The sequence below is a fragment of the Somniosus microcephalus genome, chromosome 20 (assembly GCF_052327205.1).
Source record: "Somniosus microcephalus isolate GS21.2 chromosome 20, FLI_Smic_1.0, whole genome shotgun sequence".
Taxonomy (NCBI): Eukaryota; Metazoa; Chordata; class Chondrichthyes; order Squaliformes; family Somniosidae; genus Somniosus; species Somniosus microcephalus.
In genome coordinates, this window is record NC_141006.1 from 65,660,360 (window position 1) to 65,674,157 (window position 13,798).

Here is a 13,798-nt window from a genome sequence, read left to right on the forward strand (position 1 = left end):
AGGGGAACAGAGAGAACAACCTTTAAAGATAAATGGCTATGGGCTAGATTTTCAGGGAGCCGTCAGGCGGAGTTTCAGGTGTGTGGGGGGAAATCCCGAATTGGGGGTCCCAACACCATCCCGCCCAAAACCCCGCCCCATGTAAGTTTCAAGGGAGGCGGGTACCCACCCCGCACTGGGACCCGCTGAAACCAGGCGGGAAGGGATTAGTGCCAATTAACTGCCTGTTAACAGGCAGTCTTTAGCCTAATCCCTATTTTGAGGGGTTTCGTGTGGGTTTCCCGACGGCTCCAAACCACGCCAGGTTAGAGCAGGCGGGCCGTCGGGTTGGAGGGGTCGCGATGTCGGCGCTCAGGTGAGTGATGGGTGCATGAGTGCAAAGGTAAGTGTGTTTGGTGTGTCTAAAGTGTGTAAAGAACTTTTACTTACCTGTACTTACCTTAACAGCCTTTCTTCCTGTAGCCGTCGGGAGCGCATCACTCAGCCGGAACTTACAGCTGAACGACTGCGATCTGTCAAAAGTGACAGCCTTCAGCTTTGAGTGCTGGTGTGAGTTCTGACTGAGTCTGTGCAGAATGACTCATGTCAGAACTCAGACTGTCAGTGTTTCACAGCTTCAAACAGCTGTCAAACGCTGATATTTCATCTGTCAAGGACTCTTGACAGATGAAATTTCAGTCTGTGACGTCACCTGTTGCCGGGTGGCCCTTAATTGGCCTGCTGAGCCCGCTGGGCGGGCTCAACAAGGTCAATCAAGGGAAAATCGCGCGGATTGGCCAGACGTCGAAGTAGGCGGGTCAAAAACCCGAAAGGGGAAGTCCCGCCTTCCCGACAGGTTCGGCAAAACCTACCCCTATGTGTCTCATTACCATGAACCTCCTCAGCTAATCTGCTTTCAGGTAATGTTGAATCTAGGAGACCACAAGGTCCTTACAACTCCCATTATATTGATCTATTTTCCACCATAAAAACCAAGACACTGCAGCATGTTGGTTTAACATTAACTCCCGAGAAAATCTGAATATATATTTAGATATGTTCAAAATATGATTTATATACTGCATCTGTTTTATGGAAAACAAAGGGCTTTTTGGTGTTTGCTTGCTTCAGTGTCGATGGTTTCTAGACACTGGGAAATTTTCGGGAAGTACTTTTCAAATGTCTAACAATTAAATTTTGGAAACCACAACAAATGTTGTCTTTGCCTAATCTATTTTGTATTTCAACTCTGACCTGCTCCTCTTATGCTAATGTTGCCTTTTGCATGGTGATCGATTAACAATGGGTGTAAAAGGTGGTGGTAGAAATGCTTAACACTTCATTTCATCTATGTATAAGAAAAAAAGACATCAAAGAATGATCCTTCTCTCTTGACTCAGTGGGCAGCAGTTTCTGACACAACTTGTTTATGGGTCATGAATTTTAAGTGTATTGTTCAATTCCTTCTGTTAAACTGTACTATCATTATTAGCTTTGGGCAGTGTCACTGAAAAATTGGCAGATTGTTCCTGCGTGTTATACAATGTAGTGTTTTCTCTGCATTTCCTAGCAGTTCCCAGCAGTAAATTGAAGAAAAACAAATTTGGGATTCACATTTATCTCCAGTTTTATTTCCTCACTGGCTTTCTTTGCACATTTTTATAAGCGCCAACAGCAACAACCCCTGCTATTAAATTTAATGGGCTGTGTGTGAAATTTACTCAATATCTAATTCTTTTACAGTATCTGCAGTTGTCAGGATTACTAGTTCATCCCTGCATTGCAGTTGAAGAATGCTGCATCTTCAAACAAGACAATTGGTAGTCAAGTTCAATGGTTAGCTGCTTCCTGCAACTGGGAATACCAGATGGGTCTATAAAGTCCAACTTGGCAATTCTATATTGGCTATGTCATTCCATAGGGCAAAAAACAACCACTGCTACAAATTGACTTTCAAATTTCCATCAATTTCTCCCCCCCCCCCCCCCCCCAGTTTTTACATTTTCACCTGCTATGATCACAATTGTTGAAAAATATTAAATGTAGTAGAAGCTCTTTTAGGTGCTGGGTCACTGCTTTCCATTTTTACTAAACTGCTAGAATCCAGAGGAAGAAAAGGACTTTTGTGTCTCATTACTAATTGCTGCAGGTTCATATAATACCAGTGGGGGGGAAAAAGTCTCATTAGTACTTTTTTTCACTAATTATACTGTTTCTAAGATTTCCGACAAAGGTTCTAAATTCTTGGAACCAGTATTAATATTGGGTAATCATGTTTTGGAATCTTGTCAAATCAGGCCTATTAAATCTGTTTAGTCATAAAACGTGCTACTAGAATGGGGGTTCATCAGCATTGCTCCAGTAACTCAAAAAAATGGAAAGATAAGCACAGATAACCAATGATAGTCATGACAGAATAAATGGTCCGTGTCAGAAATGCTCCTTGGGCATAAATATTCCAGTTTTGTATTGGGTAAGTGCAAGTGTAAAACCTGAATTGACCTCAATTGCAAAATAAAAAGATACAGATTGCCGCAGCAGGGCAGCTCCGATCCAATTGCAACGCTGATTTTCTGCTGCTTGACATTGCTACTGTGCAGTTCAATATACCTAAAGGTAATTTGGGATAGGTAGTAAAAAGGTACTGAAGAGATTTTGCTGCTGTGGTCTACAATACTGTATTGTAACCATACTATTTGTTTTGCCATTGGCAAATGTAGCTAACACTCATTGTTGCCATGTATAAAAGCTTGTTTGAAAAACTTTCAGTAAATATGATTATTTTTCCCCTTTGAATAGCCACCACTTGTAAAGACTCAAACTGTGACCATCTCTGATATGCCCAACTCTGAAAATGAAATTGCAACCAATGAAGTTCCTGTTGTTCACACTGAAACGAAGACCATCACCTATGAAGCAGCACAGGTTTGAAATTATTCTGAGGTGAACTTGTCTCGTTTGTAGCTTGAAGATCTACAAGGGGAAGGGGATTAATGCCAATTAACTGCATGTTAACAGGTAGTTAACAGGCAGTTTTTTTGGCTAATCCATATTTTGAGCCCTGAAGTGTGGGCTTCCCGACTGTTCCGAACCTCATCAGGGTCAGCGAGGCAGGCCATCGGTCGGAGGGGCCGAGATGGCCGGTGTGCAGGTGAGTAATAGGTGCATGTGTGCAGAGGTAAGTGTGAGGTGTGTGTAAAGTGTTTTAATAAGTTTTACTTACCTTTACTTCTTCCTGCAGGCTTCCTCCCTTCAGGTCTCAGGAGTCCCTTAACTCACCGGCACAGAAAGCAGAATGGCCGCTGAACTGTCAAAAGCTGCAGCCTTCTGCTTTCTGGTCAGGAAGGCTTTCTAATTGAGTCTTGAGTAATGACACAACTTAGAAGACAGATTGTCATGACATTTCATCTGTCAAAAGCTCTTGACAGATGAAATGGCACTCGCTGACGTCACCTGTAACTGGCTTTCCCATAATTGGCCTGTTAAACCTGCTGGGCGGGCTTAACAAGGTCAATCAAGGGAAAATAGCGTGGGTTGGCCACAAGTCGACGGAGGCGGGACTAAAACCCAACAAGCGGGAGTCCTGCCTCCAAAAGCTCCCCATTGACATTCCTATAGTGTGGCGACCAGAACTGCACACAGTATTCCAGCTGTGGCCTAACTAGCATTTTGTACAGCTCCATCATAACCTCCCTGCTCTTATATTCTATGCCTCGGTTAATGAAGGCAAGTATCCCATGTGCCTTTTTAACCACCTTATCTACCTGTCCTGCTGCCTTCAGTGATCTATGTACGTGCACACCAAGGTCTCTCTGATCCTCTGTCCTTCCTAGAGTCCCACCATTCATTGTGTATTCCCTTGCCTTGTTAGTCCTCCCAAAATGCACCACCTCACACTTTTCAGGGTTAAATTCCATTTGCCACTGTTCTGCCCATCTGACCAACTCGTCTATATCATCCTGTAGCCTGAGGCTTCCCTCTTCGCTATTTACCACTCCACCAATTTTCGTGTCATCTGCGAACTTACTGATCATACCTCCTACATTCATATCTAAATCATTAATGTACACTACAAACAGCAAAGGATCCAGCACTGATCCCTGCGGTACGCCACTGGACACAGGCTTCCAGTCACAAAAACAACCTTCAACCATCACCCTCTCCCTCCTGCCACTAAGCCAATTTTGGATCCAATGTGCCAAATTGACCTGAATCCCATGGGCTCTTACCTTCTTGACCAGTCTCCCATGCAGGACTTTGTCAAAAGCCTTACTGAAGTCCATGTAGACTACATCAACTGCACTACCCTCACCTACACCCTCGAAAAATTCAATCAAATTGGTCAGACATTGTGGTGTGTGTGCCTTTAAAAGCAATTGTGGTGTATGTGCCTTTAAGAGCCCCAGGTGTGCGCAATGCCGGTAATTGCCACTTGGGCTATATAAGCCTGTGTATTGTGTATATCCTTTAGAACCCCCCCCAGACTTGCTTAGTAAATACCTATGAACCAACTCCTGTCTTCAGTGTCTTTATCTACACACGGACACTACAGTGGCGACGAGGTGGAAACGGACTTACCTGCAATTCGGCAGCACCTCAAGGACATCGATTCCTCCAGCGTTCAGAAGACTCAAGGAAGTAATAGAAACTGTGGTTTCACCAGCTGGCCAAGCTGGTGACAGGTACTGCGCTAATCCTTCCTGGGCGTCAGGCTGGGGCTCTAGCGGCGGGCTCTACAGCTGAGACAGGCAGCGAAATCGGAGGCAAGCAATAACGGACTGGGAGGGTGCACTCGGGAGACGGCCGGCGCGGCAAGCAGGTCAGCGTTTAGACCTCCGTCAGGAACGAGTCTCCAACAGTGAATAAACGGAAACCACAGTAAAACAGCATTGTTATCGGTAGCAGCGGCGGGAAAGTGCAGGAAGCGCCATATCGTTGCTACAGAGAGAGAAAAAAAAAGCGCGGGAAGCGCCATATCTTTTTTTGAAATGCCTAAGTCTGGCAATATTGATTCTTTTGATAACGAAACAGAGCCTAACTTTGGCAATATTGATGCTTTTGATAACAAGATAGAGGATTGGACCACATATGTAGAAAGAGTGGAGGTGTTTTGCACCGCAAATGGAATAGAAGATGAAAAAAAAGCTTCAGTGCTTCTGGATCTAATGGGCGCCGAAACATACAAGCTGTTACGCAACTTAATCACTCCAGCCGAACCGATGGACAAGAATTTTGAGGAGATTGTTGATACCCTACACTGCCAATTCGAGGCAGGACTGGCAGATTCTCTGCAAGACAAATTCATCTGCGATCCCCTAAGTGTAGAAACACAAAAAAAGGTATCTTCTGGAAAAGATTTAACACTGGACAAGGCTTTCAGTGCAATAGGAGCGGCAAAGATACAGCAAAGGCCACAGGACTTCGGCACCCATGAAATGACACGGGGTTTCGAAAGATGTTATCGCTGCGGCAGATCCAACCATGACCAGAGGGATTGCTGGTTCAAAGAAAAAGCATGCAGGCGATGCGGAAAGATGGGACACATTCCACGTGTATGCCGATCTGAAAATAAAAAATCCACTAATGGGAAAAGAGTCAATAAGGAAAAGCACAGAAAGGTACAAATGATGACGGACAGTAGCTCCAAAGACCAGAAGAGCGATAGCGACTCCGGGAACAAGAGACTAAGCTCTCTCAAATTACATAATGTAATTGCCAATGAAGATTACCAGACCATTTGGGTTACCCTCATAATAGCAGGGTCCCCAGTTAAAATGGAGCTAGATACAGGATCAGCTCTAACCGAGATTACGAGAGGCTATTTTCGCATATACCTCTAAAAGACACATCCATTATCTTAAAAACATATACGGGGCAGAAAGTATACCCCAAAGGAAAAATAAAGGTGCCTGTGGTATACAACGGCAAAGAAATACAAAAGTTGTATTTATACATTCTACAAGATGGTGGTCCACCGTTGTTGGGACGTGAATGGATAAGGAAGATACGTTTAGACTGGCACTCCGTTCAGGCACTGACGGTGACCAGTAAGGAAAAAGACAATGATGACATCATACCTGAACGATTAAAAGACATCTTGGCCAACGCCAAAGAAGTGTTTCAAGAGAAACTAGGAACCTTGAAAGGCATCACCGCCTCAATAAAAGTGGAAGATGCAGCAATTCCAAAAAAATTTAAGGCAAGACCGGTGCCATACGCAATACGTCCGGCAGTCGAAGCAGAGCTGGAGAATTTGGAAAAGGCAGGCGTATTATCCAAAATAGATTGGAGCGAATGGGCAACACCCATCGTTCCAGTCATGAAAAAAGCATTGAAAAATAACTGAGGAACAGAGAAAAATTCACATCTGTGGGGACTTTAAGGTGACTGTAAACCCGGTCCTTCACACGGTACAGTATCCTCTTCCGAGGATAGAAGATATTTTCGCCTCACTATCCGGAGGAAAACGTTTCACAAAAATTGACTTGGCACAGGCATATCTACAGATGGAGGTTGAGGAGACCTCTAAAAAGTATCTCACAATAAACGCACACAAAGGCCTGTACCAGTACAATCGACTGGTTTTTGGAGTAGCATCAGCTCCAGCTATCTGGCAAAGAGCTATGGAGCAAGTCCTGCAAGGGATTCCGGGGACTCAGTGTGACCTAGACGACATCCTTATAACAGGAGAAAACGACAACGAGCACCTTGCCAATTTGGAGCAGGTGCTCACTAGGCTGAAAGAACGGGGCCTACGAGCAAATCGCCCCAAGTGCGAATTTTTCCAAAATCAGATATATTGTGGCCACATAATTAATAAGGAAGGGTTGCATAAGTCACCTAAAAAAATTGAAGCAGTTATAAAAGCCCCAGCACCTGAAAATGTTTCACAATTGAGGTCATTCCTGGGATTAATAAATTACTATCATAAATTTTTACCGAACTTATCAACTATTCTACACCCTCTTAATGATCTTCTACAGACAGGAGTGATTTGGAAATGGAACGAAGACTGTAAACGTGCCTTCCATAAATGTAAAGACTTAATCACATCCGAGAAAGTTTTGGCTCATTACAACCCATCACTACCAATCAGACTGGCGTGCGATGCATCCCCTTACGGCATAGGAGCCGTATTGTCCCATAGATTCCCTGATGGCTCGGAACGGCCGATAGCTTTTGCGTCACGCTCATTGAACTCAGCTGAGCGTAACTATTCCCAGATAGACAGGGAAGCACTCAGCCTGGTATGGGGAGTGAAGAAATTCAACCATTACCTACACGGACAAAAATTTACCTTGCTGACTGACCATCAACCCCTCATCTCCATATTCAACCCTAAGAAAGGTGTCCCCATTATGATGGCACAAAGACTACAGAGGTGGTCCCTTTTTCTAGGGGCACACCAATACAACATTGAATACAAAGTGTCAAAACAGCATGGGAATGCTGACGGTTTATCGCGCCTGCCGTTGCCAACGATAGAAGAGGCACCTACAGTAGACCCAGTAGAGATATTCCACTCTACCATAGTGGAATGTCTACCGGTGACAAATTCTGCCATTGAAAGGGAGACCAGAAATGACCCTACTCTCTCACGGGTCTACGATTTAACAATGAAGGGATGGCCAGCACATGGCGAACCACTGTTGCCAGCATTCTCGCAAAGAAGAGAACAGCTGTCAGTGTGCCAAGGAACCTTGATGTGTGGATCCAGAGTGGTGATTCCACCCAAACTCCAGGATAAAGTGCTAAAGGAGCTTCACGAGGGGCATCTGGGTGGAGTGAAAATGAAGAACCTAGCTAGGGCGTTTGTATGGTGGCCAGGTATCGATGGAGACATCGAAGACATGACCAAGAGCTGCCTAGGATGCCAGAAGGTCCAAAATGCTCCGCCACAGGCCCCTCTACATCCATGGGAGTGGCCCTCATCTCCCTGGCAAAGGGTGCACATCGACTTTGCTGGTCCATTTATGGACTCAATGTTCTTAATCGCAGTTGATGCACACTCCAAGTGGCCGGAGGTAATAAAGATGTCCTCCACCACCACGGAAAAAACCATCACAGTATTAAGGACCATATTTGCCAGGAATGGGCTGCCGGAACAGATATGTTCTGATAATGGACCGCAATTTGTGTCCGAAGAATTCAGAAAGTTCTTAAAGAACAATGGGGTAAAGCACTACACGTCCGCCCCATACCATCCCGCCACCAATGGATTGGCTGAAAGGTTTGTCCAGACCTTTAAGAAGGCCATAAAGGCCATGGGTAATGAAAACATAAAACTTCAGCACAAGGTGGATAACTTCTTATTTGCATATAGGAATGCAACACATATGGTTACAAACCAAACTCCCGCCATGATGATCTACAATAGAAACCTAAGATGCCGGCTGGATTTGGTCAAGCCCAACATCCGAAGGGACGTGGAGAACCGGCAGTTTCAGGGCATGAATGAAAGGCCAACTAGGGCCTTCCAGATAGGCCAACCGGTATTGGCCCGGGACTACCGTACCGAGAAATGGCAGCCTGGAACTATCTGCACACGACTAGGACCACTGATGTATACTGTGGACATCGGAGAAAGCATAATAAGGCGCCATGCTGACCAAATCATCAAGTCATCCGAAAAGGGACAACCTACACCACCACGCTATACATCTAACGATGAAGTAGAGATACCCATATCTACCTCCGATCCGGTGATACTGAAACCCGATGAACCCGACACTGGCCTTCAAGCCGAATCAGCCTTACCAGAAGAACCTACTACACCACCAGAAACTACTACACCCCCGAGGCGTTATCCGGACCGAGTCAGGAAGCCTCCTGAGAGACTAACTTATAATTAATTAATACAGCAATGTATATTATTTTGCATATTACATGTAATTAATAATTACTTAAAATATGATGTACTAGTTAGCTAGAAGGGGAGGAATTGTGGTGTATGTGCCTTTAAAAGCAATTGTGGTGTATGTGCCTTTAAGAGCCCCAGGTGTGCGCAATGCCAGTAATTGCCACTTGGGCTATATAAGCCTGTGTATTGTGTATATCCTTTAGAACCCCCCCCAGACTTGCTTAGTAAATACCTATGAACCAACTCCTGTCTTTATCTACACACGGACACTACAGACATGATCTCCTCCTGACAAAGCTATGCTGACTATCCTTGATTAATCTTTGCCTCTCCAAGTGGAGACTAATTCTGTCCCTCAGAATTTTTTCCAATAATTTCCCTACCACTGATGTTAGGCTCACTGGCCTGTAATTCCCTGGTTTATCCCTACTACCCTTCTTGAATAATGGTACTACGTTGGCTGTCCTCCAGTCCTCTGGCACCTCCCCTGTGGCCAGAGAGGTTCTGAAAATTTGTGTCCGAGCCCCTGCACTCTCCTCCCTTGCCTCACACAGCAGCCTGGGATACATTTCGTCTGGGCCTGGGAATTTATCCACTTTTAATCCTGCTAAAACCGCTAGTACCTCCTCCCTCAATACTAATTTGTTCAAGTATATCACAATCCCCCTGCCTGATTTCTATGCCTACATCGTCCTTCTCCATAGTGAACACAGATGCAAAATATTCATTTAAAAATTATATTACCTATTGTCCTTTTTTTTAAGCTGATTTTTGGAGCGTTCTAGTCTATGGCTGTTACCTGTAGAATAACATTGTTCTACAGATTCGACTGTTCTGATGCTCTGCTGGCCGGCCTCCCATCTTCCACAATCTTGAGCTCTTCCAAAACGCTGCTGCCCGTATCCTAACACGCACCAAATCCCGTTCACCCATCACCCTGTGCTCGCTGACCTGCAGGTCCACCAAGGTCTCAATTAAAAAATTCTCATCCTTGTGTTCAAATTCCTACATGGCCGCGGCCCTCCCTACCTCTACAACCTTCTGCAGCACTACAACCTTCCAAGAACTCGGTGTTCCTCCAACTCTGGCCCATTGTGCATCCCCTGCTCCTTTTGCCTTAACGTTCATCCATCCAGGCCCAAAGCTCTGGAATTCCCTCCCTAAACCCCTCTGCCTCTCCATCTCTCTTTCCTCCTTTAAGATGCTCCTTAAAACCTATCTCTTTGACCAACTTTTTAGTCATCTGTCCTAATATTTTCTTCTTTGGCTAGGTGTCAATTTTTGTCTGATTACACTCCTATGAAGCGCTTGGTGATGTTTTACTATGTTAAAAGTGCTATATAAATGCAAGTTGCTGTTACTTAGTGTTTCTTTTTAAATGATGCTCTTTCATGGGTATTGTAGACTCGCCCTCATTTTTTAAGTTCATTCTTGGGATGTGGGCGTCGCTGGCAATATATAACCACCACACTACTGTACACCCTGTTTAATGAACTTCTCAATAGTCGTATGTTGTCATTTGTTGCAGACAGATGATGGTAATGGCGATTGTGAGCCTGGGGTATTGATGAGTGCTCAGACTATCACATCCGAGACCATCTCCACCACTACAACCACTCAGATCACAAAGGTAAGGAAAAGTTACTAAAACATTTGAAGGTTTCCGTTGAATATTTGTTGGTACTGTGTGACAAAAAATGGCATATCTACCTTTTCTAATGTAGTGCATTTTATAAGATGTGTGAATTTAGATTGGAAGGAGTTTTTTTTTTAATTATTAAGGAGGTGCACCACTGCTGTTCTTCAGACAGCCATCAGGAGGTGTACGAGAGTGAGACCAGTATGGCTCAACATCTCAATTTATATTCCCACTTTTTTTCACCAAAATGAATGCCTAAGTACAGTCGAATTAAAGCTGCATTTTCACTTTTTTCAGACTGTTAAAGGGGGAATTTCAGAAACCAGAATTGAGAAACGAATTGTAATCACAGGGGATTCCGATGTTGACCACGATCAGGTGAAAATGATTTTTTTTACTGTGCAGTGAATTTCTAGATTCCATTTATGAAATATGTTCTTGGGTCAGGATAGTAATCTTCATACCAACAAATAATCTATTAGTACCTCTCAGATGCACCTGATCTTTATTGTTGGTGAGTAACTATGATTTTATAATTAACAACTTGTGCTTAGATTGCATTAATAATTAGTTACTTCCAGAGAATTTTACCCCATTTTAAAATTATTCGATTTCCTCAAAGCATAAGCCATGACGTAGCCAAGAGGAAGTAACCTAATCTCTGGCTTCCACCAATATCAGTGTTCATCCTGCTGCCAGAAGGAGTGTAAAAATGACCACGGAAGACTTCTGTCTTAAGGAGGTTGTCCAAGCACGCCCCCTCCTTCCTTTAGCCCTGAATTAGTAACGGTCAGAAGATTTCTAAGTATAGAATTGCAATCCTTCTACCCTGTGGTGCAGTGTTGTGCTGCGCCTGTACAGTGCACTCTTTCTTTCATTTAAACCTGCTTCAGACTGAAATTACCAGTTTGATCCAAGTTTACTTTTTAGTGTTTTTCTCTGTGTTGCTCAACTCCAGGCACAACATTTTAGTCCGTGAACATTTTGAATTGGTCTTTTTTTTAAAGTTACATTTGTACACACTGAAGGAATGGAAAACACAAACCACACCTATAAATAATCAACACGTTGCAGCACCAAACTAGAGCAACTGCACAGTTAGGCAAATGCATGAATATTTAGAGAAATGTCTCATTTTTTCACGTTCTTGTATTTTGGCAGGCTTTGGCACAAGCCATCAAAGAGGCCAAAGAGCAGCATCCAGATATGTCCGTGACCAAGGTAGTGGTACATCAAGAGACAGAGATAGCTGGGGAGGAATAAGGTCAGGTAAATCTTTTAATCAGAGACTGCATTGATTTTGCTAATAGTATCCTCATTAAAAGACAACAACATTTTTTCTAACATAATTAAATTAATAGATTTGCTGACAAGATTACATACAGTGTTTATATGATGAATCAAATTTAGTATATGTCTAGTGATTTAACATCAGTTCAGTTTTGAGCTGCTAATACAGTATCTTGCGCTTCAGCAAGGAATATCATCCAAGCTACAGACAGACCCATCAGTAGTATTGAACAGCAGACAGAAAATTGGTGCAGATCTAAATCTGCCATGTTACATAATCCTGGTTTGGATATTTTCATCTGTAGCTGGTCTAAAACTTTAGTAGCATGATGTGCATCTTCACTCCACATAAAAGACGATTTGTGCTTTCAACTGCTACATTTCCTACAGAACAGCTGTAGATAGATAACAGCTGTGTAGTGCCTTGGTGTTCCAGGGTGGCAAGATGCTGCTTTGGATGCACAACTTCCCACACAGCAAATTTTGCAGTTGGAGATGCTGAGCCGAGACAATGTTTTCCCCCAGGGAGTGAAAATCAGCAGATCTTGTACACCGCCCGTGTTGGCATAGCAGCAGCATTGACCATGCTTTGGAAGGAAGACCATGCTTTGGAAGCCTGCCCCCTTTACGTGGAGATTGCTGTGACTTAGATAAGAGAAAAATGTATTTAAAATCTGCTGATTAGGATACTGAATAGGTAGCTACGGAATTTTTGAGTGCTAAATTGCGCAGGTTATAATTTAAAATTTCTGCATTTAGTGGTTTGTTCGGCCTACTGTGTGGTAACAGCTTCCTCATTTCTTGTTTTACAGAAGTAAAGAAAATGCTGTGAGCAGCTTCTTTCCAAGTCCTACCGCTTGACCATTCAATGGAAGATTTTTATACCTTTTTAGGATCTGACCACTGCCATTTGCGCTTATTTAGCAACCCTTCAATAATCACCAAGTCTTATAATTGGAACCAAGTGCACAAAAGACTTTTGACAAGACGAGAAGAGATCTAAGCCGATGTGTAATCTTGGGCTCCGTTTTCTTTGGATTTTTTTAAATTACTTGGAAACATTCTATTTGATACAGTTTTAGATCCATAGATTTTTACATATTTCAGTACCTAAAAACACATTGAGAAAACTGCTTCGCTTTTGGGGTTTTACCCACTGGCTGTTTTAGTGCGCAAAAAACCAGAATAAAGTTCAGTATTTAGGCTGAGAAGTTGAGTAGTTTGTGAAGAGTGAAGAAATGAAATTGTTTAATCATGAAACATTTTATACTGTGAATTAAAGGAGCTGTGAATAGTTGTGAACTTTGACACTTCGATTTCTCAACATTTTAGCAAAAGGAGTCTTCATTGTTACCTGTCAGGAGCCTTCCTCTTTTATTTTACTTTTGAAAGCTGTAGTATCCTTTTTCAAACAGACTGTCAAAGTTTTTCAAGATTCAGCACCAGCTAGCTGGCAATTCTTATAGTTTGGTCCATTCTGGTGGGTTTTTCATAAACAGCTATTGAAACGCAAAAGTTTACAAAAAAAATTCACAGTGTTTAAAGTAAGGGGGGGAAAGCTTTTAAATTTTTATTCTATTTTTAAAGATAAACCTGTAAAGGACTTTGGAAAAAGGATATAACAGCTTTGATATTATCAGGAAGTTGTACAGAGCTTCAAAATTCCCAGCCAAAAAGCAGACATGTTAATTAGGATTGTGATCATCAAGTGCTAAAGTAATATGGAATAAATTATTTAGAATTGCTCTTTTATTTATGTTTCAGAATTTTTTTTAAACACGTCACACAAATTTTCAAAAAGTACACTGCATAGTCTTGGCTGGACAATTTAATCTTTAATATATTCTAGCACTATTGATTATCTGTGTTCTGATATGTTATATTTCTGTATAAAGTTTTTTGTTTTTCTGTCGGCAGAGATTATCCAGTCCAGGCTGTTGCTGGCAAGAATTATGTGCCTCACTAAAACAGATATCATGCTTACAGATTAGACATTTGAAAAATATTGAGGTTCTGAAGTAACTTTTAGG

The 13,798-nt window shown here is 42.7% G+C and overlaps 1 protein-coding gene across 11 annotated transcripts in view; it reads left to right on the forward strand.

The window, feature by feature from the left end:
* Window positions 1-13,520, forward strand: part of LOC147103362 (protein 4.1-like) — a 192,627-nt gene extending 179,107 nt beyond the window's left edge. For 8 of the 11 annotated variants that reach the window (XM_085962870.1, XM_085962873.1, XM_085962877.1 and 5 more), the window contains 5 exons: window positions 2,779-2,904; window positions 10,368-10,469; window positions 10,776-10,856; window positions 11,640-11,742; window positions 12,581-13,520. In XM_085962870.1, the coding sequence (XP_085818996.1) occupies window positions 2,779-2,904; window positions 10,368-10,469; window positions 10,776-10,856; window positions 11,640-11,741 (411 nt within the window). In that variant the 3' untranslated portion in view covers window position 11,742; window positions 12,581-13,520. Of the gene's footprint in view, window positions 1-2,778; window positions 2,905-10,367; window positions 10,470-10,775; window positions 10,857-11,639; window positions 11,748-12,580 lie in introns of all 11 variants that reach the window. The other 3 variants (XM_085962871.1, XM_085962875.1, XM_085962880.1) reach the window with 3 other exon arrangements.
* The last annotated feature ends 278 nt before the right edge of the window (window positions 13,521-13,798 follow it).